A 25,339-nucleotide genomic window follows, 5' to 3' on the forward strand; every position below is an offset into this window, starting at 1 on the left:
TCTGTGCCGATAGCTCAGAGCCTGGAGCCTGCTTCAGATTCTGTGTCTCCCTGTCTCTCTGCCCCCCCCCCCCCCACCACTGCTTGCACACTATCTCTTTCTCTCTCTCAAAAGTAAATTAAAACATTTAAAACAAAGGAAACTAACAACGGGATGCACAAAGATTTAGCCCAGGGTCCCTGAGGTCCAGCATGGCTCTTGGGGAGGTTCTTTCCCACTAATTGCCAGGATGGTGCCCTCCAGGGCAAGAGAGGGGCTTGCTGTGCCACTGTGTGGTGTGTGATGTGTCCATCTTCTAAGCTTAAACCTCCAGACTCAGCGGGGTGCCTCACATGGGGTGTGGAGATTACTTAAAAAATAAATTAAAAAATTAAAATAAAGCTCAAGATCCACAGGCACGTAAGAGGGGCAGGGGGAAAACTCTGAGGTGTCTCGTACCTGGCCTCCCATCTCCTGCATGATTAAGCACCAGTTGCCCAGAGAAGTAACCTGCTCATTAACATACCTGATACAGACTTCCTTCCCTCTCTCCTTTCACTTTTCTCCGAAAGAACATCTTGTCCCTTCCCCTCAAAGAGTCAAAGGATAGCAGCAGTTCATTCTCCCTGCAATTACTTTTATTTTTAAGTTTTTATTTACTTTTTCTTAGTAATCTCTACCGCCAATATGGGGCTCGAACTCACGACCTCGGGATCCAGAGTCACATCCTGCTCCATCCGAGCCGGCCCGGCGCCCATCCCTGTAATTACTTTCTGAAGAGAGTAATACGGGGCCATATTTGTAGGGGGGAAAAAAAGTAACTCAGTTGTTTAAGAGATACTGAATTTCTGCTGGGAATGACGAAAAAAGTTCTGGACAAAGACGGTGGTGATGGTTACACACAGTTGTGAATGTACTGAACGCCACTGAATTGTATACTTAAAATGGCTACAAGGATCTATTTTATGTGCTGTATATTTTGTCAATTTAGCAAGAAAAGATAATTTGGTAATGAGAAACCCATGTAGGTACTGCTCTGTTTCACCCCCAGCTGGCCAACAAGCACGGTGTACTGCCATGAAGTTCTGACAATAATCATCCAGAGTTAGTGTGGACTCCACAGGGTAAAGGCTCAGTCCCACAAGACTGCCTGCACTCCAGGTAGCAGCCACGAGTGGGGTTCCCAAGCCACCCGCACTTCTGACCAAATGGCTACAAATTGGGGGGCTCCCACAAACCCCCTCCAGTTCGAGAACACCCTGAAAACGTTCTACCTACAATTGCGGCTTTATTATAAAAGATACACAGCAGGTGAGGTGTAGGAGGGATTGCGCAGATTCCATGGGAAAAGAATGCTTTCCTTCGGGCACTCAGGCCCCTCAGGTAGGCAAGAGGAATGGCTATGTGCTTGAACCAGAAAATCAGGCTGGCTCAGTCATAATCTTATTTTAGGTATTTCCACCAGCCCCACCCAGAGTCACCTTGGTAGCATAACAAAGATCCATTGATCACTTATGAATTTAACAAAGGCTTCTGTTCGTGGAGAAACATGAACAGATACCTTCTGTATTACCCTACAAGTGAAACATTAACATAATAATTCTGTATTACCCTACAAGTACTCAGGGAGTTACCTAACAGTCTGGTGATGGGCAAATAGAAGATACAGACTGTTTCCCCCCACGTGCTGTGGCCGCCATGTGATGCCATAGGCATCAACCAGGGGCACCCAGATGCAGGCTGGGAGTGCCCACTCCTTATCTTCTCAGGTACAGGTCTCCCACCACGAGCCTCCTCTGGTCTCCTCCAGCTGGAGGCTCCTTCACCCTCCCTCACACCTCTCTCCCCTGGAGCTCCCTTTCTCCTGGGGCTCTCATTCCTGCACGGAAGGCTCCATCCCTCCGAAGGTGAGCATGGTGTGGGGTAAAGGGAGGTCTGGCCCCTCTGGGGTGGCCAAGCAGCCACGAGGGACACAGGATGGAAGGGATTTCTGGGGACGTTTGCGAGGCAAACGCCTCGCCAGGTGCCCCTCGCTCTCTCCATCCTTGCCCATCTTTGTCTGCTCCCAGGAGGCAGGGATGGCATCTGGGCGAAGCGGTCCTCTGTATTCTGGCGGGCACTCACTTTGGGCAGTGCCCACCAGGGAGGATGGCGATGGGAGAAAGGAGAGGTGGGGAACATCTCTCCCGTTGTGCCGCAAGGCCGCAGCCGCTCTGCCCTTGACCTATGGCCACGGTTCTTGCCCCCACTCAACTGGGATGGACTCCTGGTGCCCTTCTGAGATCTTGGGATGCTATCGGCTTTGCTGTGTCCAATCCCTGGGGGCCTCGGCATCCTCCCCTAGACCCCTTCACCCTACCCACGCCACCGTCCTGTGCTGGACTCTCTTCAATAACCAAAACTAACAAAGGAAACAAAAAGGGGAAGCTGGCAGGGCTCCCTAGGGCCCTCGGGGACACTCCCCATGGTGGCCATGTCTGCACATTCTGTACCTCTTATGGGGACACCCTCCCATCCAGAACTGCTGCTGAAGCCAGTGTTCCTCTGGAGACCAGCTCACAAATGGACCTGCCTGGCGTCTGGGTGGCTCAGTCGACTGGTTGAGCGTCCGACTTTGGCTCAGGTCATGATCTCACGGTTAGTGGGTTTGAGCCCCGCGTCGGGCTCTGTGCTGACAGCTCAGAGCCTGGAGCCTGCTTCGGATTCTGTGTCTTCCTCTCTCTCTGCCCCTCCCCTGCTCATGCTCTCAAAACAAAAAAACGTTAAAAACAAACAAACAAAAACAGCCCTCACCTGGCCAAGGGTGAAGCCCTCTCCTCTGAGACTCTTTATTGATCACTTAAAAGATGGATACAGAGTACTCTACAGGACAATTCTCACTTTGTACATATGTGTATATCTACCAACACACATACAACGCATAACGTTTTTCTCTACACGCACATGCGTGCGTGCGCGCAGAGGACGGGAAACGTGGCTAGAAGTTAACGGTGGTCATCTCTGGATAGTGGGATTACAGGTGATTTTTATCATTCCATTTTATGTTTTTCAGTGTTGGTGAGTTTTCCGTAGAGAGCCTGCTGTGGCTTGAAATATGCAGAAAAGAATGACTGGGAAACAAAGAGATGACCGGAATGGAATGCATTTCTGTGCGGACCAGTACAGACCAGTGTCCTCGGGTCTCTGGTCACGCAGGGCCTTCTTTCCGTGCCTGCTCTCCTTTCCATGGTCCAGGCCCTCTGTAACCTGTTCGCCGACCCCTCATTCCTGCCGCACTAAGCCACACACTCTAAGAGGAACGTTAAAAAATTGTTTTTACAAATTTCCTTCTCACTCGCGTCTCTGGGCCTTTGCACATGCTGTTCCCTTTGCACCCTGTCTCTCCTGGACTCTATACCCCATGCACCTTTTTCCCTTTGTTGATTTTAATCTGTATCCCTTTTCTGGAATCAACATGACTCAGCTTTTCTGAGTCCTGTGAGTCCTTCTAGCAAATCACTGAGCCTGAGGTGGTTCGGGGGACCCCCAACACCAGGAGATTCAAAGATTCAAAGACGTGGTTCTTGCAAAATCCTTCATAAGGTGACTGGGACCCAATAAATGAGAAATGCAAGAGATTCAGTTCCTCTGTGCCTCAGTTTCCTCCTCTGCAAACTGGGGGTCATAATCATCCCCTACTCTTATGGTGAAGATGCTTATAATTTGGGGTGAAGGAGCTCTTCCTGAACAAGGGAGGGAAAGTAAGAGCCATAAAAGAAAAGATGAGAAAACCTGGTTTATCAAAACTAAAAAACAAAAACAAAACCAAAAAACTTTTGTAGGACAAAAGACACCCTAAACAAGCATTAGGGACAAGGAATGCAGGCATTTCTCAAAGGAATTCGAGTGTCCAATAAGCAGCTGAAAATATGCCAAACCAGTTAGGGACCATCCAGAAGCACAGCCCATGTCCCCCCTGCCAAGCTTCTTACCCCTCGGCTCCCATGAGAGGTCGGCCAGAAAGTGTCCCCACCTCAAGCAAGGGGCCAAGGGGTGGTATGCAGATTCTAAGAAGGGCACCTACGAGTCACTAGGAGAAAGACCGAGCAGCCTACAAATAGGGGCTGTGGTACATTGGGTAATGGACCCCAACATGTCCACATCCCAATGCCCAGAACCTGTGAGTCTCACTTCATATGGCAAAAGGGACTTTGCAGATGTGATGAGGTTAATTAAGGATCTTGAAATGGGGAGGTTGTCCTGGATTACCCAGGTGGGCCCTAACCCCAGTGACAAGTGTCCTCATAAAAGACGGGAGAGATGACACGGACGCACAGAGCAGAAAGCCACGTGAAGACAGAGGCAGAGACCAGAGGGATGTGGCCGCCTTGGAACGCCGGCGGGGGTGGGGTAGGGGGGGCACCGGCAGCTGGAAGAGGCAAGGAACACGTTTCTCCCCTTAAGGGAGGGAGGACTGACCTGCCGACACCTTGATTTCAGTCCGATGACCCCGGTTTCGGTTTCCTGTCATCCAGAACGGTTAGAGAATACAGACGTATTGTATTAAGCCAGCGAACTTTGTAGTTTGTAACGGCACCACAGGAAACTTACACAATGGACAAAAGAATGGAACAGATACTTCACAAAACAAAATACTAAGAATCACCGATAAGCTCATGTAAAGATGCTCGACACCATTACTCATCTGAGAAAGATCAACTGAAACCACGGTAAAATACCTCTACATACTTGCCAGGATGGTTAAAATGAGAGGGAAGAGAAAAAAGAAAAGGAAGGAAGGAAGGAAGGAAGGAAAAGAAAGAAAGAAAGAAAGAAAGAAAGAAAGAAAGAAAGAGGAAAGGAAGGAAGAAAAGAAAGAGAGAAAGGAAGGAAAGAAGGAAGGAAGGAAGGGAGGGAGGGAGGGAGGAAGAAAAAGAAAGAAAGAAAGAGAAAGGAAAGGAAGGAAGAAAAGAAAGAGAGAAAGGAAGGAAAGAAGGAAGGGAGGGAGGGAGGGAGGGAGGGAGGGAGGGAGGAAGGAAGGAAGGAAAAGAAAGAAAGAAAGAAAGAAAGAAAGAAAGAAAGAAAGAAAGAAAGAAAGAAAAAAAAGGAAAGGAAGGAAGAAAAGAAAGAGCGAAAGGAAGGAAAGAAGGAAGGAAGGAAGGGAGGGAGGGAGGGAGGAAGAAAAAGAAAGAATGAAAGAAAGAGAAAGGAAAGGAAGGAAGAAAAGAAAGAGAGAAAGGAAGGAAAGAAGGAAGGGAGGGAGGGAGGGAGGGAGGGAGGGAGGAAGGAAGGAAGGAAGGAAGGAAGGAAGGAAGGAAGGAAGGAAGGAAGGAAGGGTGGGTTCCTGGGTGGCTCAGTCAGTTAAGCCTCTGACTCTTGATTGTGGCTCAGGCCATGAACTCACGGGTCACGAGTTCAAGGCTTGAGTCAGGGTCTGTGCTGACAGCTCAGAGCCTGGAGCCTGCTTCAGGCTGTGTTTTCCTCTCTCTCTCTCTCTCTCTCTCTCTCTCTCTCTGCCCCTCCCCTGCTCGCGTTATGTCTCTCTATCTCTCTCAAAAATAAATAAACATTTGGGGCACCTGGGTGGCTCAGTCGGTTAAGCGTCCGACTTCAGCTCAGGTCACGATCTCACGGTCTGTGAGTTCGAGCCCCGCATCGGGCTCTTTGCTGACAGCTTGGAGCCTGGCGCCTGCTTCGGATTCTGTGTCTCCCTCTGTCTCTGCCCCTCCCCTGCTCATGCTCGGTCTCTCTGTCTCAAAACTAAACGAACGTTAAAAAAAAATTAATAAATAAACATTTTTAAAAACGAGAGAGGAAGGAAGGAAGGAAGGAAGGAAAAAGGCAAGACTGGCAACATGAAGCACTGTCCGGGATAAGAAGCTGCTGGAACTTTCCTACAGGCTGGGGTGGGGGAGGATTGGGAGAACAGCATACCGTAGGGTCAATTACTTTTTTAAAAACTGGCGGTTTCTCCAAAGGGTAAACATACTCTCGTGCTATGACTCAGCAATCCCACCCCTACATATACCCAAGCGCAATGCCCCCCCCCAAGCCTTGGGCCAGACCAGTCCTAGGAGCTTTGCCCCTAACAGGGGGAGCCCAGAGATCTGCCTGCTGGCCAACCGGTCACCGGTAACCCACCCACTGGCAACAAAGAAGAACAGACAATTGCAACACAGAACAACGCAGATGCATCTCTCAGATACTATGTTGAGCAAAAGAAGCCAGATCCAAAAAAAAAAAAAAAAAAGGAACATTCCATAGAGTCCACGGATACAAAGTTCAGGAACGGGCAAATCTAATCTACAGTGCCAGAATTCAGGATAGTGGTTACAGCTGGGAGGATGTGCCCTTTGAGCCAGGTGGACACATCAGATGTGACAGAACCCTCGGTGACCTGCCTCCCTCCAGGTCACAACCGCCCTTACCTGGTGGAGCATGGCCTGAGCACCGCCGTTCCAGGGCGAGGGGATCTTACTCTAAAACCAGGGTCCCAAGTCCAAGCCCGCCACCTCCACTTCCTCCTTTCTCTGGGGGGGTCCCAAGTGGACACCAGGAGCGTTCCTTGATGGGGGGAGTCGAGATAAAGAAGGTCAGTGACACAGCACGAGGGCGAGCGCAGTGACGTCAGCGGTTACCAAGGATGAGAATTGCCTTTCCAGCCCTCGCTGGCTACAATTCAGAATAGCAAAAACCTGCCGCCCAAATCTAAAGCGACCGGGGGATGGGCAAGGGCAGGGGCTCTGACTATTTCCTCGTGCCTGGTCCTGCTACGGCCTCCCCATCTTAGGACATGACAGCGTTTCCCTTCTAGGTGCACAGAACAAAAACCTTGAAGCTGTCAATGGCGCCCCCACGTCCCATCGCTCAGCAAATCCTGTCTGCCCCATCTCTGAAATATTAGTATGCTCAGAACCCCACTTCCCCCCACCTCCACTGTCTCTGCCTCGTCCCGCCACCATGGACAAACACGGTTGTCTCTCCGCTGGGCTGACAACCTCCAGCTTTGCCCCTTAGAGCCTCTGTCGGGGGGGATCCCAGGTCAGCTCACGTCCCTCCTCTGTGCAGAGCTCCCCGTGGCTCAGGTGCCTCGCCTGGAATAAAAGCCAAAGGCTCAAGGAGCCCACTCTATGTAGGTTTGTATAATACATACATATGCATATGCCTTTCTTTATGGAACGGAATACGAGAGAAAAGTACCAGAATGCAACACATATGGGAAGAGCAATTATTGTTTAGAGAAACTTATGTTCTGACAATATATATAACATCTAACATATGACGTTGACATATGTGTTTATATTACATACGATAAGTTCTATATGTTTACGATACATACGAGGTATGTATGTGACACGTGTATGTGTAGTTTTTCTTCGTGAAAATACAATACGAAATACCAGACTGCACTGCACATATTAAGAGTATTTGGTAAAATTTTCATCCCAGTGGGTACACACACAATACATATATATATATACATATATATATACATACTGTATATATATACATATATATATACATACTGTATATATATATGTATATATATACTGTATATATATATATATATTTTTTTTAACGTTTATTTATTTTTGAGACAGAGAGAGACAGAGCATGAATGGGGGAGGGTCAGAGAGAGGGAGACACAGAATCTGAAACAGGCTCCAGGCTCTGAGCCGTCAGCACAGAGCCCGACGCGGGGCTCGAACTCACGGAACGCGACATCGTGACCTGAGCTGAAGTCGGATGCTTAACCGACTGAGCCACCCAGGTGCCCCTATACTGTATATATATTCTACAGTATAATAATAATATATATATTATACAGTACTATGTTACAGATTACATAAAAATATTTTTATATTCCGTTATATACTAGGCCACATAATGCACGAATTATGCCATACTTAGAACACACACAGAGTGTGAACTGTGAATTCTATTAATACGTGCATGGCGGACTGTATGAGCTCTGCTTCCCGCTGTGGCTCGCTGCCCTGGCTGAGATGCAGACTTGAGATCTGTGCGCCGTAGGGTTATGGCGGAATCTTTGGGGGACGAGAGGCGTGCAGGTGGGAGGGGAGGGAAGCCGGGCTGGGTCGGCCGTGGCTGAGGCGCGATGCTTCAGTCAATCCTATGGGCTGCCCAGAGCTGGGACGTGTCTCCAGAGCTGTGCCAAATGAGACAAGGTGCCAGCCTTCGCTCCCACCCGATTCCCCTTGCTCACTGTATTCCGTGGGTCAGTAAACTCTTTTTGTGTTGATTTATGGAAACTCTGTGCCCAACGTGGGGCTCCAACTCATGACCCTGAGGTCAAGAGTGGCACCCTCTTCTGACTGAGTCAGCCAGGAGCCCCCCGGGAGGGGGGGGGGGCAGTGAACTCTTCACGTCAAGGGCCAGGGGGTAAATACTTTCATCCCTGAAGGCCATAGGATAGCCATCGCAAAGACTCAACTCTGCCAGTGGAGTTCTTACAGCTGCCTTTGGGGCTCATCTCACAAGAGCCACCCTGATTTAAATGAGCCACCCCCATCACCCCAGAACTCTGCCACTGGACTAACCCTTTACTTCTTGACTGTTCATCCCCTGCACTAGATGTCAGCTCCGTGATGGGGAGGAGCCTGATCTCGGTCCTGGCTGGTTCCCAGCCACTAGAATGGGGCCAGGCACACCATAGGTGCTCGGTAAACGTTTGTCGAATGACAGAGTGGAGGACGTCCACTCCATTCTCCTTTGGGCATGCTCCCCTCCCGCTGTCCACTGGGGCCGGGGGCCCAGGCCTGGCCACTCAAGAGTCACAGTGGCTAGCACAGAGATGGTCACGTGGGCCCATGAATCAGGCAGGGGCTGAACGAAGTCCATTTTCTCTCTAGGGGTGGCTTTCTCCAGGCAAGGGCCTGCCCAACTGGGAAACCAAGGCAGGGGACAACAGGGCCCGCCAGATGGGAGAGGCGGAGCCCTCGGGACCCGGTGTGAGGCTTCTGTAAGCCAGTGTAAATAAATGGGTTTCTGTTTTTTTCCACCCTAGTCCTGAGTCCCTCAGGTGGGAGGGGTCTGGATTCAGTAAGGCCCCTTCTTCCCTCATCACCGCGGGGCAGGCTAACATTGGAAAAAGAAACGTCTGCCTGGGCGGGTCCCCCCACTGGACTGTGAGCTCCACGAGGGCAGGGTTGGGCTGTCTTGGTCACTGCCTGGGACCTCGGCACGACATAGAACAGGGCCGGGCACACAGTGGACACCTGAGCGAAAGTGGGGAAAAAAATTAAAAAAGACCCTTTTTTTCCTCAGGTTAACGGATTTTTTTTTTAAAGCTTTTATTTATTTAAGTAATCTCTACACACAACGTGGGGCTTGAACTCACGACACCGACTGAGCCAGCCAGGTGCCCTGAGATTTAAAAAAATATATATTTTTTGATGTTTATTCTTTTTTTTTTTAATTTTTTTTTCAACGTTTTTATTTATTTTTGGGACAGAGAGAGACAGAGGATGAACGGGGGAGGGGCAGAGAGGGAGACACAGAATCGGAAGCAGGCTCCAGGCTCCGACCCATCAGCCCAGAGCCCGACGCCGGGCTCGAACTCACGGACTGCGAGATCGTGACCTGAGTGGAAGTCGGACGCTTAACCGAATGAGCCACCCAGGCGCCCCGAGATTTTTTTAAAATACATATAAAAAAATACATCAACTTGAAGACAACCGACCTCATTTGCATATTTATTCTACCCCTCTCCCCAAGTCGCAAAGGTACACAAAAGTTTAGCTAGTAGGAAACCAGAATGATGACCAAGCCTCCAGCCTCCACCTCGTGCACTTTGAGAGGGGATTCCTTGCATTTCCACACACCCTGATCCTACCCGCCCCCCAACACTCACACAGTGGGTGAAGCCGCTGCCTCCCACAAGGACTGGCCACATGGAAGGACACGCGGAGCTGAGTGCTGAGTCTCGGAGCTGTGACAGCAATGCCACGTCAGGGTCAAGATTGGGCAGGGGTTAGGAGCTTGGGCTGTGGTGGAGACTGCCCCTCTCCAGGTCCCATGTTGCTTCTTCCCTGCCTGCGTGATCTTGGGCAGGTGACTCCCCCTTTCTGTGCCTCAATGTCCTCATGAATGAAATGAAAAAAATACTGTTAGTAGCCACACCGTTATTGACATAATGGGGGGGGGGGGTGAGGAGCATCGCGGTCCCTGCCTCCGGCAACCTGTGCTCCAGAAGTGGGTCAGTGCCAGAGCGGACCCCCAGGAGTAGCCATGGAAACCAGGCACTGAGGCTGCTCACCCAGCTCTGCCCATCACCCCTCCACACAGTGGTCTCTCTCTCCATCTTCTCCTCCTTTATCCACTCAGGTCACTTCCAATTTTATGATTTTTTGATTGGTTTATTTATTTGAGAAAGAGCGAGCGAGCACAAGCAGGGAAGGGGAAAAGACAGAGAGGGAGAGAGAGAATTCCAGTTCGGGGCTTGAACCCACGAGCCACGAGATCATGACCTGAACCGGGACCAAGAGTCGGGATGCGCAACGGACTGAGCCACCCAGGAGCCCAAGGCCATTTCCAATTTTAAAGACACCTCCACCCAGGACACCCTCCACATGTGCTTCTCCCCCTCTTCCAGAAAGGGTTAAGATGATGCTTCAGAACCCATGTTTCTTGGTTTTCTACCTGGGCAGATCACCCTCCCTGCCCCCACTTTGGTCCCTGGCCCCCTGGAAGCGAGGTGAGGGAGGACAAAGGTGAGAGGAAGCCGGCCCCTCCCCCTTCACCTATGGCTTCTGGGAACCGGGCCCAAGTAAAATGGATCTTGGATCTAACCCCATTCATTAAATGCTAAGATTTCAGGTGTGCTCCTAGCTGTGGCTAGGAACTGAGGGCCCCCTGACCCTCAGCACCGCCTCTGGGAAATGCTTTGGGCCTCTGTGTAGAGCCCTAACCAACACCCTTCCCCTGGCCCTCTCTCTTCCTCCCCCGGCATCAGTACCCTCTCTCTTCCTCCTCCGGCATCAGTACCCTCAAGCATCCTGCACCCCCCTCCATTCCCTTCTCTGTGCACCCCCTGCCCCCATTCTGCTCTTACTACTTCACCACCTTGGACTTTGGGGACTTGGGCCAGTCCCCTTGCTTCTCCTGGGCCTCAGGGTTCCAGTCTGGGAAAGGGTTCACAGGATGACTGCCCATGCACGCACATCAGCCTCTCTAATCCTAACGCGTCTCGTTGTACTCATTTTGGAGGTCCCTGTGTTCTCAGACACACCCTGAAGATTATTCCAGACAATATCTACAGTCTGAAGCGCAGAAGGCAGACTGGTGGACTGGTGGGACCCACACCCCTCCCACATCAGGAAGATTCCTGGAAGAGACACCAGGTAGTAAAGGACGGTTCCTGGACTGTTCCGATCACTCTTGTGGGGCAGGCCAAACGTCCTGTGGGGCTGGCAAGAGTCCCAGCGATCTCTTGGGGTGGGGAGGTGTAGCGGGCTGAATGCTGACTCCCCCAGAGACATGTCCACATAGTAAACCATGGGATGTGTGACTGCGAGCGTATCTGGGGGGGGAAAAAAAACCCCACCTCTGTAAATAAGTTAAGGATCCTGAAGTGAAGTCATCCTAGATTTAGGGCGGGCCCTGAATCCAACGACAGGTGTCTTTACCAGAGACAGAAGAGGAAGAAACAAAGGCCACGCGAAGAGGGCTCAGAGACTGGAGATCTGCGGCCACAAGCCAAGGAATGCCTGAAGTCACCAAAAGTTAGAAGAAGCAAGGGAAGATCTTCCCGTAGCGCCTTCGGACGGGTGTGGCCCTGCTGACACTTTGATTTCGGATCTCTGGCCTCCAGAACCGTGAGATGGCAAATCAAGTCTGTGGTCATTGGGTATGCTAGCCCCAGGAAACGAATAAAGGTTAAGACCAACTGGTGGCCTAGACCAGTGGGATGGAGGTGGGATGGGAGGCAATGAAGGCCCGGGGGTACTACTGCATGAAGGGGGGCTGGTGGGCCAGCCCGCAGCCCCAGAGGAGAAGGGCAAGGGCACCCAGGTCCCCAGATTTGGATGGAAGCCGAGGAATGTGATCGTCTAGCCCATGGCTGGCAGGCCTCTGACAGGCGACTGAAGAACATAGCGCGGAAGGTGGGGAAGGACGGCAGGAAAGGCTCACGGGCCCTGAAGGCAGGTCCACAGGCTGAAGTTGGATTGGCCAGAGGCGGGGTCGACTTTTCTGCCACGGAAGGGGTGTTGGGAGAGCACTGCCATGGAAGGCCCTGCAGTCATCCGGGCGGGCTGCGCCGTGGACTAGGCTTGCGGGCTGGGGGGAATCTGTTGGAATATTCCACTTGGGGTCTTGGTAGGGCACCACAGATCAGGTTAAGGGGGAGGGGGCGTATAACATTCAGTGGATCAACTGCAAGCCAAGATCCCCCTTTTCTTCCCCTCAGAGAGAGTGGTGATGCCCAGCTGGAACCCACCTTAGATGAGGGGGACAGAGAGTCACTGAAAGACACAGCATTTCTTTATAATGGTCTGTACCTGTTGACGAGGGGAAGGGGGTGTTCCGGTGAAAAGGATGAGAGTCCCGGGGAAAGGTGACACTTATCAGGTAACTGGGGGGATGGGAGGGTGGGGAGGAAACAGCTTGATTCGGCTCAAGTCGGGGGTCCCTTTTTTCTCCTGCCAGAAAACTCAGCCCGTTGTCCAGGCCGGGACCCCATAGGTCTGTGCGGTTTGGGGTGGGGGTGCAGTGATGAGCACTGTGGACTGCACCCACGAGCTGGAGGAAGCCTTGCTGGAGCTTCACCTGCTGGGGGTCGGTCCCAGTGGAAGGTACCACTGATCAGTAGGGGATGACCGAATCCAAGTTCCATCAAGATCCCGGTGGTTTCCGCTGGGCCGGCACAGGCAGGGATAGTGTGGGGAGAAGGCCACATCAGAGCACACACAACCACGTCCAAGTTCAGACTTCGGCAGACTCCTGATCCTTGGACGCGGACACTGCCTTGGACGCGGATACCACCTGGGGCACGGACGCTGCTTGGGGCGCATCCCGGGCGCAGAGCTGGGCGCGCACCTCCCGCATCTGCGCCTGCAGCTCCTCCAGCGCGCTCTGCGCAGGCGCAGCCTGCGTCTGTGCCTGGGCCTGTGCCTGCAGGGTCTCCAGCGCCAGGGCCAGGCGGCCCACTTCGTCCCGCATCGCATCCCAGGCGGCCTGCTGCTCCTCCTCCTTGTGACGCTGGTGCGCCTGGTGGCGCCAGTACTCCAGCACCAGGCAGCCGCCGCCCACGATGAAGATGGTGGCCTCACCCAGCAGCTCGGCGCCCAGCTCGGCGGCCGCGTCCTCATTCAGCGGCTTGATGACCGTGCCCCGGAAGCCCATGATGCGCATCTTGGTCCGCATCTCCACCCAGTGGTACACTGCGGGGGAAGAGAGGGGTCAGGTCCTGCGCCAGGAGCCCCCTACAAGCCCCACCCCTCCGCGTTTCGGTGTCCAGGTTGGCGCAATGAGCACACCACAGCCAGAATCACTGGGGATCGCTTTAAGCAAGACCTGCGCTGGCCTACCTAGCCCAGAGAACAGGAGCCCAGGCGGCTTTTTGAACTGCCCAGAGGATTCTGCTAAGTAGCCAGGAATGAGAAACCCTGGGGGCCGCGCCCCTGTAGGGTTACAAGCAGCTCCCAGGCCACAAAGTCCCGGGAAGGTGTAAAGGCTCAGTTGCCAGAGGCTTCTGATCTCCCTCTGCTCCTCCCCTCAAGCCACCAGCAGGCCAGCCAAGCATCCCCGGACGCAGTCGTCCAACCTGCTTCTCAGAAGCAAGGCACATCCCCCCCACCCCGCCCCACTTTCTTTCTGAATCTTCCCAAAATTTAGAGTTAGGGCTGCAGCGTAAGGGCGGGTACCCTCCTGGGCTCCAAAGAAAGGGCAGCTGAAACGTGGGAATGGATGCGAGGCGACTTGGACCACAGGGTAATTTGCAAGTCTGGTGGCTCCCCTCCTAGATTTTTCACCAGCCCTGAGGACGGAGCTAACAGTCCTGTGCGCTCTCTGCGGTGAGGTTTTGGGCACGTACCTTGAAAGAAGCTCTCGAGTTGACTGGGCGGGTGTTGCTGCAACAAAAGCTTCCTTGCCTAGCTGCCGCTTTGTGCAGGGAAATTCTCAGCATCTGAGTCTTAAAAACCGAGGCAGCATTGACGCTGGACCCTGACTCCTTCCTGCGGTAATTCACACTCATCCAGGATACACGAAAGTGCTGGGGATGCCTGTCTAGCTCACTCGGAGACTCACTTCCAACACAGCACTTACTTTATTTTTAATGTTTAATAACTACCCGTGCAAATGCCTGGTGTATGAAATGTTTCGAGTCAATTGTGGGCTCGGCTTTTTAAAAAATCCACAGGAAAATATTTTCACGTTTACAACCTTTCGGCCAACGGAAGCTACACGACAATTAAAATTTGGATTTCTGTGCGTGTTTGGGTTGCTGACACATCCTTTGGTAGGCAGAATTCTGCAGGGGAAGTGTAAACAGAAGTTCAAGGACAAAGTTCAAGGCATAATGTGAAATCCCTGACTGCAAAGGAACAGCTTGTTCATTTTTTTTCCCCTTTAAACTGAAATTGCAGACAGCAAATCACAGCAGTTATATGGATTGCATTAGATACTTGGAAGGGAAGATGGCACCAATCCGTTTGGAAATATCAATATTCATGCACACCAGAAATTATATCCTCTGCAGCGACTTGAATTCAGGAAGACAAGGTTTAGCTGTCACCTTGAAAATGCCCTAGCGGGTATACAGCCTTTCAATTTTCTAAAAGGGCGGGGTGCCTGGGTGGCTCAGCTGGTTAAATGTCTGACTTCGGCTCAGGTCATGACCTCAGGGTTTGTGAGTTCGAGCCCTGCATCAGCACAAAGCCCGATTCAGATCCCCTGCCTCTCTCTCTGCCCCTCCCCTGCTTGTGCTCTTTCTCAAAAAATAAATAAGATTGGCAAACACAGTATTTTCTAAAAATGGGGTAGGGCAGCATAAAACGTTTGGCGAGCTCTGCCTGGAGCCAGCAGGAAGTAAGATCTGAGGAGGAGCGCACCCGGGGCCCTCCCGTGACCCGCCCGCGGCCGCAGTCACCATTACTAACTACTACTTGTTACGGAGACCCTGGTGGTGTGGGGTTCCTGGAGTCCAGGCGGTGCCGACCCTTCCCACACTGAGGTCCCAGCTTCGGGACGACCTGGGGTCCACCTGGAGCTCTGCCACCTACAGCGATGACAGCCCACGCTGGGCCACCTCTGTCAAATGAGGAGATGATGACCACACCCCAGCCCCCCCCCCCCCCCCCCCCGAGCCGGGCCTGCACCTGTCACGTGATCCTTTATGTCCGGCCACGAAGCACAGTGGCCAGAGGGTGGTGAGGAGACAGCACCAGCTTCTGCTGGCATCCCTGGGCGAACGTCCCAGCATCTCAGTGTAGACAAGCGTGAGGACCGGGGCCAGTGGGCGGGGGTCTGGGTGTGCAAATGGGAGCGGGCACGAGGGGTGGGGGGCACACGTCCAGGCACAGGAAATTCAGTTGCAGGGTGTGTGTGTGAGAGAGACAAGGCTTTCGGGGCAGGGCTGATGGCAGTCTCTCTGGCTAGTAGCCAGACTTGGGGTTCAGGAAACAAGGTCCATGTGGGAAAGGAGAATTGGGAAGAAGGGGTAGTTGGAAAGAACAGGCCCTCAGATGTCTCCCAGGCACCTCACACTCACTGTGTGCAAACCTGACCCCAGAGACACTTGTTCCTCCTCCTGGGTCCATCCTGTCACCAGGCCAGAGACCTGGGACTCAGGTACCCCCCCACCCCCTCAGCCAAGTGTCTAGTCTGCTGCGTGAACGTCTCTCCCAAACCCTCATCCGCTGTCCGGGTCCAGGCTCTGCCCCAGCTCTGACCGACGTCCCCTCCCTGACCTCCCTATTCAGGGATCTCTGGCCCTCCTGCACACGCTGTGTACTTCCTTCAGAGCGTCCATCACAACTGGGAATGATCTGGTCGCCCAGTCGCTTGTTTGCACCCCAGAGGGCAGGGTCCAGGACCATCACAGCCACTGCTGTGTCCCCCGCACTGGCCAGTAGCAGGCCAAGCACACACAGTGGGTCCCTGTCCCAGCGTCAGCCCCCTGCTGACCTACGGCAGCAGCCAGGAGCCGGTTAAAACAAAACAAAAAAAGAAACGACCATTCTTTTCCTTAATAAAAATAACACATTACATGCAAATAAAGTACTCAAACTATAAAGTTAGAAGTCAGAAGTCCTGATCCTTAGGCCCACCCCAGTGGCCCCCTAGATCTCGCCCTAACTAGCCTTTTTTTCTGCTGGCATCATGGCCCTGGTATCTGATAAGAAGCGTACTTTGCTCACCTCTATTTCTGAATTTTTCAACTGCAAATTCACTGCTATTTACGCATTGTCTATTGAACCCCCCCCCCCAGCCCAAGTATAAAAGATGAGACCTTTGTCTCCACATACCTGTCCTTCCTCCGTCCCCTGTCTCTCCATTTTTACGATGATCTGTACCCACTTCTTGTACTATATGCTTATCACTGTCTCCCTCCTTTCGAGCTCCCCTCCCCACCCCCAGGCCAGATCATTCTTCCACGTTATCCAGGTTTGACCCACAGGTTGTTCAGTGGTTAGAGCAGAACCTTCTATACTCTGTGCCAAGTCAGAAAAGTGAAAATAAACAGCATATACCATGTGACAATCGTGGACACACTGTCCACTGGGATGTGCTTAATCTAGAGAGGGGCCCCCCTGGTGGGCTATGTCACGAAGGGGGCCACCCGGAGGAGACGGTCTCAGCAGCGAGGTCGGATGGCATCTCTACTCTGACATTCCATCAAGCCCCTTAGAATTCCACCCTGTGTCAGTCAGCTCTCAGCTGGACAATGATTTTCTAGAACAACTAGGTCTTCCCTCACACGGTATTTCCAAAACCACTGGTCTTGTCCCATTAGTGGGTCATGGAATCTAATTTGGTCGCACAGAACGGCATGAAAAATAAGATCATGAATATGACAGGAACCATCAGATGGCCCTTGAGGGCATTACGCTTTAGAGAAGTAAGTCAGAGAAAGGCCAATACCACACAATTTCACTTCCCAAACTCATGGATACAACGTCCCCCACTCCTGCCAGCATATAACAGAAAACATCAAAGACGATCGTAAGTAGTCAGGACAAGCACTGTCTCACAAAACTTTTTAAGTAGGCTTCTTGCCCGACGCGGAGCCCAACGTGGGGCTTGAACTCATGATCCTGAGATCAAGACCTGAGCTGAGATCAAGAGTCAGACACTAAATCAACTGAGCCACCTGGGAGCCCTTGTTTCACAAAACTTTTGTTCTTGTTTTGTATGTGACTCTGTGTGTAACTGGAACAGTCAAAATGTTGAAAGCCATTGTCCCAGATTTTGGTTGGAATTCCAATGAATCTACGGATCATTTTCAACACAGTGACATCTTCCCAATGTCGAGTCTTTCAATCCATAAATGTAGTATCTGTCTCCATTTCGTCTAACTTTCCCTGCAAATCTCTTTGATTATATTTATTCCCAGGCATTGATTTTTTTTTTGTTATTATCCATGGTATTTTCTTTTTACTTATGATTTTATTCATGGTATTTTAAATTCCATTTTCACTTTGGTTGGGGCTGGTACATAGAAATACAACTGTTATGTAAATGATTTTTTTTTTAATCTGATGACCTCACTACATTCATTTTTTTTCCCCTTTTTTTAAAAAAAATTTTTTTTTTCAACGTTTATTTATTTTTGGGACAGAGAGAGACAGAGCATGAACAGGGGAGGGGCAGAGAGAGAGGGAGACACAGAATCGAAAACAGGCTCCAGGCTCTGAGCCATCAGCCCAGAGCCTGATGCGGGGCTCGAACTCCCGGACTGCGAGATCGTGACCTGGCTGAAGTCGGACGCTCAACCGACTGCGCCACCCAGGCGCCCCTTTTTTCCCCTTTTTAACGAAATATAACTTACATAAAATACACAAACAGTAAGTGTAGGGCATGATAATTGAAAAGTTTAAGTTGTTTTTTTTGTTTTTTTTGTTTTTTTTTTTTTTAAGTAATCTCTACACCCAATGTGGGGCTTGAACTCACAACCCTGTGATCAAGGGTCCTATGCATTACTGACCAAGCCAGCCAGGCATGAGCGGGATAATTTTTTTTTTTTTAATGTTTATTTATTTTTGAGAGAGGAAGAGACAGAGTGCAAGCAGGGGAGGGGCAGAGAGAGGGAGACACAGAATCTGAAGCAGGCTCCAGGCTCCCAGCTGGGGCTCGAAGCCAGGAACCGTGAGATCGTGACCTGAGCTGAAGTCAGACGCTTAAAACTGACTGAGCCACCCAGGTGCCCCAAGCGGGATAATTTTTTAATATGTAAGCACCATGCAGATTAAGATCTAGAATGTTCCTGTACTCCAACAGGCTCCCACCCTCAAGCTGGCTCTCTTCCAGTCAGTACCCCCCAAAACCACTATTCTGATCTCCCGTGGTAGATGCTATCCCTCTACTAAGTCCCATTCTGATTTCATCGTAAATCGTTTGTACTCTCTATTCTGCCTTCTTTCACTCTGTATTACACCTGTGAAATCTACACATCACCATGTGTTTCAGTCCCCCCCCCCCCCCCGGTTTATCGCTGAGTAGTCTTCCACTGTGTGGATGGACCAGTCGGGTCATCCACACCCTGCCCATGGGCATGTAGAGTGCGGACAGTAGCAGGTTTCCCAGCAGTGAAAACGGCTGAGTCACAGGACACTGCCTCACCCAGGAGACAGAAAACGGGGAGGCAGGGCTCCTCACCCATCAGCTGATGTACTCACACAGCCTGGGAGAGCAGCCAGGGCTGGGGCCCTGCAACTGCGGCTGTCCCTGGGGTGTGATAAGGGCCACGGCTCACTGTCTTCAGTGGGTTCCTTTGCTGCTGTCTCTGTATAAGTTCTAGAGGGTCCAGGGGACTGCCTTTTTTTTTTTTTTTTTTTTTTTAATTTTAATTCATATGGGATGTCTTATTAGCTATTTTCTCTTATCATGCCTAGAATCATGATTGATGATGCTCTCGAGGTCACCAATACATAAAAAGCTGAGAAAAGGTTTATCACAAGATGAAACGAAATGTTGGTAATGAACAAATGAATTTTAATAACGTGGAGAGGAACCAGCTCATTCAATAACATACAAACTAAAGGACATGGCTCTTATTGGTATGTTCACTATGTACAAAGTCAAACACCATTTTTATTATCTGATCACAGAAAATCTGAATATACTTTCTGCGTCCTTGAATTCTGGTTGTATCTTTAGAAGACATAAACCTAAATTCTCTGGGGCGCCTGTGTGGCTCAGTCGGTTGAGCGTCCGACTTCGGCTCAGGTCATGATCTCACGCCTCTGGAGCTCGAGCCTCGCGTCGGGCTCTGTGCCGACAGCTCGGAGCCTGGAGCCTGCTTCGGATTCTGTGTCTCCCTCTCTCTCTGCCCCTTCCCTATTCGGGTTCTGTCTCTCTCTCTGTCTCTCAAAACTAAATAAAGCATTAAAAATTTTTTTTTTCAATGCACTATTATAATAGTTCAGCTTCATGACTTTTTTTTGAAGTTTATTTTTGAGAGAGAGACAGCACAAGCAGGGGAGGGGCAGAGAGAGAGGGAGACAGAGAATCAACTCCAAGCAGGCTCTGTGCTGACAGCACGAAGCCCAATGCAAGGCTCAAACTCAAGAACCGTGACATCGTGACCTGAGTCGAAACCAAGAGTCGGACACTTAACCAACTGCACCATCCAGGCGCCCGTCAGCTCTGGGACTTTTTACATTTCTATGTGCCAGTGGTTGTCAGCTAGGGACGATTTTGCCAGTGGTACCTCACAAGTTTTGACAACCAAAAATATCTCCAGGCTTTGGCAACATCCAAGGGAAGGAGCAGTGCGAGGCTTTTTCCCGTATGGATATGGAATTGCACCATTTACCGAATGACCATCCTTCCCCCACTGAGCTGCGGGACTCCTTTTGTTGGAAATCCACTTGTTTGTGTCGGTCTCATTTTACACAATCTATTCTGTCCCATTGCTCTATTTGTCGTACCAATACGACTCTGCGTTAATTACTTTAGCTTTCCGGTAAGTCTTGAAATCTGATAGTGTAAACCTTCGAACTTAGTTCCTCCTGAAAATTTTCTATCCCAGGATCTCTAAATTTCCTGTAAATTTTAGAATCAACTTGTTTCAAACAACAAAACACGTGTTAGGATGTTTACTGGGATTGCACTGAATCTACAGTTCAATTTGGAGAGCCTTCAAAAGAAGGTTACTGAGTCTTCCAGTCCATGAATAAAGTAGTATCTGTTTGTTTGCTTTTGTAAATATTTTATTTTTAAGTACTCTCTACGCTATCATGGGGCTTGAACTCACAACCCTGAGATCAAGAGTCATATGCTCCATCAACTGAGCTAGCTAGGCACCCCTTTATCTATTTTTTATAAGTATTCTTTAATTTCTCTCAGCGATATTTTATGGTTCTCAGAGTAGAGTTCTTACACATGTTTTGTTAAATTTATTTCTAGATATCTGAAGAGTTTGAGCATCATTGTGAATGGTATTTTAAAATCCACTGTCCAATTGTTAGTTTGTAGCATGTAGAAATATAACTGATTTCTGTATATGGATCTTGTATCCAGCAATCTTCCCCCAAATCATGTCTTTATTTTAATGGTTTGTTTTAGGTTCTTTGGGCTTATTTATGCACATAGTCACATCACATCAGTCAAAAATCAGTTCTACTTCTTTTTCAGTTTATACGCCTTTAACTAGTTTTGTTTTTTTTTTTTTTAAGTGACCTCTACCCCAACACGGGGCTGGAACTCACAACCCTGAGATCAAGAGTCACATGCTCTACCGACCGAGCCAGCCAGGTGCCCCTTATGTAGGCATATATATATGTATGTGTGTATATGTGAATATATACATATATGTATGTATTTTTGTCTTTTCACACTAGCTATAACATCCAATATTATGTTGACTGGAAGAGGTGATACTTGTCTTAGTCAAAACACTGGGGGAAGTGTTCATTTTAATCTTTAAGTATAAATATGGTGTTAAAAAATTGAATTCTTTTGATGATATAAACTTTGTCAGATTAAGGAAGTTCCTTTCTAGTCACAGTTTTTGGAGTGCTTTTATCATGATAGGTGTTGAATTTTATCAAATGCTTTCCCTGTATAATATGATCATATGGTTCTTCTCCTTTCTACTATTCCTAAGCTGAATTACATTGCTTTTCAAATGCTAAACCAACCTTGCAGTCTTAGAAAAAATCCCAATAGGTCGTGATTTATTATCCATCTTACATATTGCTGGATTCTATTTGCTAATATTTTTGTTTAGGATATTGGAATCCATGTTCACAAGAGATCTTAGCCTAAAGTTTTCCTTTCTTGTAATAGCTTTATTAGGTTTTTGGTATTAGTATTCTACTTGACTCATTAAATAAGGAAGTGTTCCCACTTTCTTTATTATTTAGAAGAGTTTAGATAATGGTATTATTTCTTTCTTAAATGTTTGGAAAAATTTACCAGCAAAGTCATTTTCTTTATGGGAAGGTTTCCAATTATGGATTTGAGGTCTCTAACAGATTCAGGACTATTCAGATTTTCTATTTCTTCATGTGTCAATATTGTCAAATTGTGTTTTCTCAAGGAAACTGTCCATTTCTTCTGCATTGTTAAATGTATTGGCTAAGGTGGATCAGTATCCTCTTATCATCCTATAGTTAGGATCTGTACTGATGCCTCCTCTTTCATTCCTTTTCATGGAAATTTGTGTGTTTTCCCTTGAGTAGTAGTAACCTTTTCAAAGAACCATCTTTTGATTTTGTTGCTTTTCTCTGCTACATGTCTGCTAACTCCTAGTTGTCCTCAAGGATGCAGCTAAGGTGTTTCCTTCGCAGGACTTGCCTCCTGGGCTTCTACACCCGAGACCTGATCAATCTTGGGTGCTACTGGTGAAAGATCCTTCTTCCCCACTGGATCATGAGTTCTGCAAGGGCTGGGCTCACGGTTATTTTGCTCACCCTTCCATCTCGGCCAGGGATACTATTCCCTCACTCCTCTTTTCTTACCTCACCCCAATTCATCTTTTAGGTCTCAGCTGGAATGTCCCTTCCTCCCAGAAGCCCTCCCTGATCCCTAGGCTGGGTCAGACATATCCTCTAGATTCCTCAAGCTCCCTGGGCAACCCTCATCACAACACTGTTTATTCTGGGTTGAATGGTTTTTAAAGTATGATGGTGCTTCTTGGAGTGGCTGGGTGGCTCCATCGGTTAAGCGTCCGACCTCAGCTCAGGTCATGATGTCACAGTTTGTGAGTTTGAGCCTCACATTGGATTCTCTGCTATCAGCACAGAGCCTGCTTCGGATCTTCTGTCCCCCTCTCCCTGCCCCACCCCTGCTCACACTTGTGCTCTCTCTCTCTCTCAAAAATAAACATTACATTAAAAATAAATAAATAAACTATGATGGTCCTTTTTTTTTTTTTTTGATGGTCCTTCTTAAAATGGTTGTAGAAATATGTTTCAACTAGCCTTGTGTATCTTGAGGCCTCTGGCAAGTTCTCCCTTCTCCATGGGTAACTCACTTGTCACTGCCTAGAAACTGGACTGTGAGCTCCGTAAGGGCAGGCAGGTTCCCAGAAATACCCAGCCCAGGACTTGGCATCAAGAAGGCACAAGGGAATGTTTAATGAATGGATGAACAGCTCATCCTTCCTTGAAGTTTCCTCAAATTTACTGTACATAATGCCGCTATGAGTGTTCAAATTTTGTCAAAACATTCTTGTCTGTTACTGATTTTATACTTTTACTGAAGTTTGAGGTTTAGCCTGTCTCCAAAGAATCAAAAGAATGCTGCTTTTCCCAAGGGGGAGACCCTTTAACACGTTGCTTTAGCGACAGAAAAGGCAATACTTGCCTAAGCTATTCATCAGCCCTTAGTCACCCTGCCGGGACTTCAACACCACGCTGTGTTGTTGTACTCTGCTTTCATTTCTTGCTTGTGCACCAGATAAAGAAGGACGTAGGCCACGTTGGGCCATCTCGCTGTGGGCAAAGGAGTGCTCTTCCCTAAGCCTTAGTTCATCTTCAAACTGAGGACCCTTTCACCTGTGGACAGTATTGCCGAAATAACTAAATGAGATCATGCAAAAACCTGTCAGTTCAGGGCTGGGCTTAATAAATGGCAGGAAGGCCTTTGGAGTCATGCAGATCTAGATTCAAATCTCAGCTCTCTCACTTTCTGGGCCTGGGTTCCCCCATCAGTAAAGTGGGGACCAAAATACCCAACTGACAGCGGGGGGAGAATGGCAATGAGAGACTAAGTAAGAAATTGCTCGATTCAGTGAATGTTAATCTAGCATCCTCTTCCTGACTCCTGTTTGGAATTTTATTCCTGGAAATACGTCCTACCCAGTGGTCTCAGCTCTGCCCTTGGGCTACATAAAACAGTGTTCGGTCTCCTCACTGGTCTCGGTGTCCTGGTTCTTTTTTTTTTTTTTTTCCCCTCCAGGCCTTGAACTCAAATGCTGAGATCAAAACCTGAACTGAGATCAAGAGTCGGACGCTCAACCAACTGAGCCATCCAGGAGCCCCTCTGGGTCCTAGTCTTTTTCCCTTTGATCTGTCCTCCATACCGCAGAGTATCTCGGCTCAGATATGCCCTCCTCCATGGAGCCTGCCCTGACTCCCAGACCCCTGGGTTCCCTGCCAAACAAAGCTCCGACCACTCTGGGTAATCACTGTGTGGTGATGAACCTATCTCCCCAGTGGGACCGTGAGCCCCATGAGGGCAGGGCTGGGGGCTGACTCCATCACTGCAGTGGCCCCAGCCCTGGGTAGGACACAGAGCAGGTATTCAACGAAAGGGCTGATCTGTGGAAGTCCACCGGAGATAGCCATGGACCCTAGGCATGGCTCCCTCTCACCCGGCTCTACCCTCGTCCGTCATGCTTTCTATCTCATCTGTCCCCTGACACAACGAGGCACTGCACTCTGGGAGGTGTCTGCTTCTCTTGGCTCTTGTTCCCCATCTGTCTCCTGCTAGATCCCTTTCCTTGGCCTCAGGGGCTACTTCTCAGGGCACTGCTGCCCAAGGCCCACTTCTCGCTCAACCCTCACATCCACTTCCGGGGGCAACTCGGACCCTCACGACCCCAACTCGTGGGCTTGGATCTCTCTCCTCAGCCCCACAGTTCCAGGCCCCCGGGCACCTCAGCCTGCAGCACAATGGCTGACCAGCCCCTGGGAGTTTTCCAAGGGAACAGAAGAATACCTTACCCCAGTGAGTCCATTAAAAAAGAAGCACTTGGCCACGGCTAACTATTGTGAAAGTGTTTTCCTAAGCATGGAACTGCGGGTGGCTGGTATGTAACTCTTTCCTCAGGAAACCGTGCAGCTGAAGACAAGGACTCCTCTTCCTCCGCAGTGGGGGCCAGGCGCCTCGGGAGCTTGCTGACAGGAGACGGGACTAAGCACCTCTTCCCCACTACTGGAAACACGTCTGCGGGCACGCAATGGCTGCTTCCTCGTAAAACAAAGGGAAAGTGCTCCTCACGGGGGCCATCACTCAACTGTGAGCAAGGAAAGAGGCATCGAAAGCACACTACCTACTAACTAGTACCTACTGCTATTAGCCTGGGGTGATGGAAGGGCCACCACAGGGACACGAAGTACTGAACTGCTAAATGGGACGTAGCTGGTGACGACTGTTAACTATTTGAGAGGGAAGCGGTTTTTTAAACATGCGGGGAATAAAAGCACCACATCCTTATTTCCGTGTTAGGAGGTCAATGGGCAATAAAAAACGGAAAATTTCAAAAACCCAACGTGTAAGCACCTTATTTGGAAATATGGTGACAGATACCAAAATCAGCTGAAAGAGTTAAGGTGGTTACCTGGTGAGGGACAGGAATTGAGGTGGAAAAGGAAATGGCTGCATTTTCTTCTTCTTTTTTCTTTTTTTAGAGTTTATTTATTTAAGTAATCTCTACACCCAACATGGGGCCCGAACTCGTGACCCCGAGATCAAGAGTTGCACGCTCTTCCGACTGAGCCAGCCAGGCGCCCCTGTGTATTTTACTTTTTATCATAAATCACAGATGTATTTGACTCTTTTAAACTAAGTACTTGTTCTCCTTTGACAACATTAGTAATTAAAGTGATTTTTAAAACAGAAACACATTTCAAAAACCTGCCCAAGCCAAACATTCCATCCAAAAGCAACAGAATACACATTCTTCCCAGGGCGCCTGGAGGGCTCAGTCGGTGCAGCATGTGACTCTTGATCTCGGGGTTGTGGGTTT

At 49.6% G+C, this 25,339-nt stretch overlaps 1 protein-coding gene across 3 annotated transcripts in view; it reads right to left on the reverse strand.

Moving 5' to 3' along the window:
* The window catches only part of OPA3 (outer mitochondrial membrane lipid metabolism regulator OPA3), a 93,801-nt gene that overhangs the window by 32,697 nt on the left and 35,765 nt on the right, over nt 1–25,339 (reverse strand). Inside the window, exon 2 of one of the 3 annotated variants that reach the window (XM_015070718.3) lies at nt 10,935–13,361. The exons of the other annotated variants lie outside the window; for them this stretch is intronic. Within the exon in view, the coding sequence (XP_014926204.2) occupies nt 12,904–13,361 (458 nt within the window). The 3' untranslated portion in view covers nt 10,935–12,903. Of the gene's footprint in view, nt 1–10,934; nt 13,362–25,339 lie in introns of those variants that run through there. 3 annotated transcript variants of the gene reach the window in all.

This window comes from Acinonyx jubatus, chromosome E2 (genome assembly GCF_027475565.1).
Source record: "Acinonyx jubatus isolate Ajub_Pintada_27869175 chromosome E2, VMU_Ajub_asm_v1.0, whole genome shotgun sequence".
NCBI lineage: Eukaryota > Metazoa > Chordata > Mammalia > Carnivora > Felidae > Acinonyx > Acinonyx jubatus.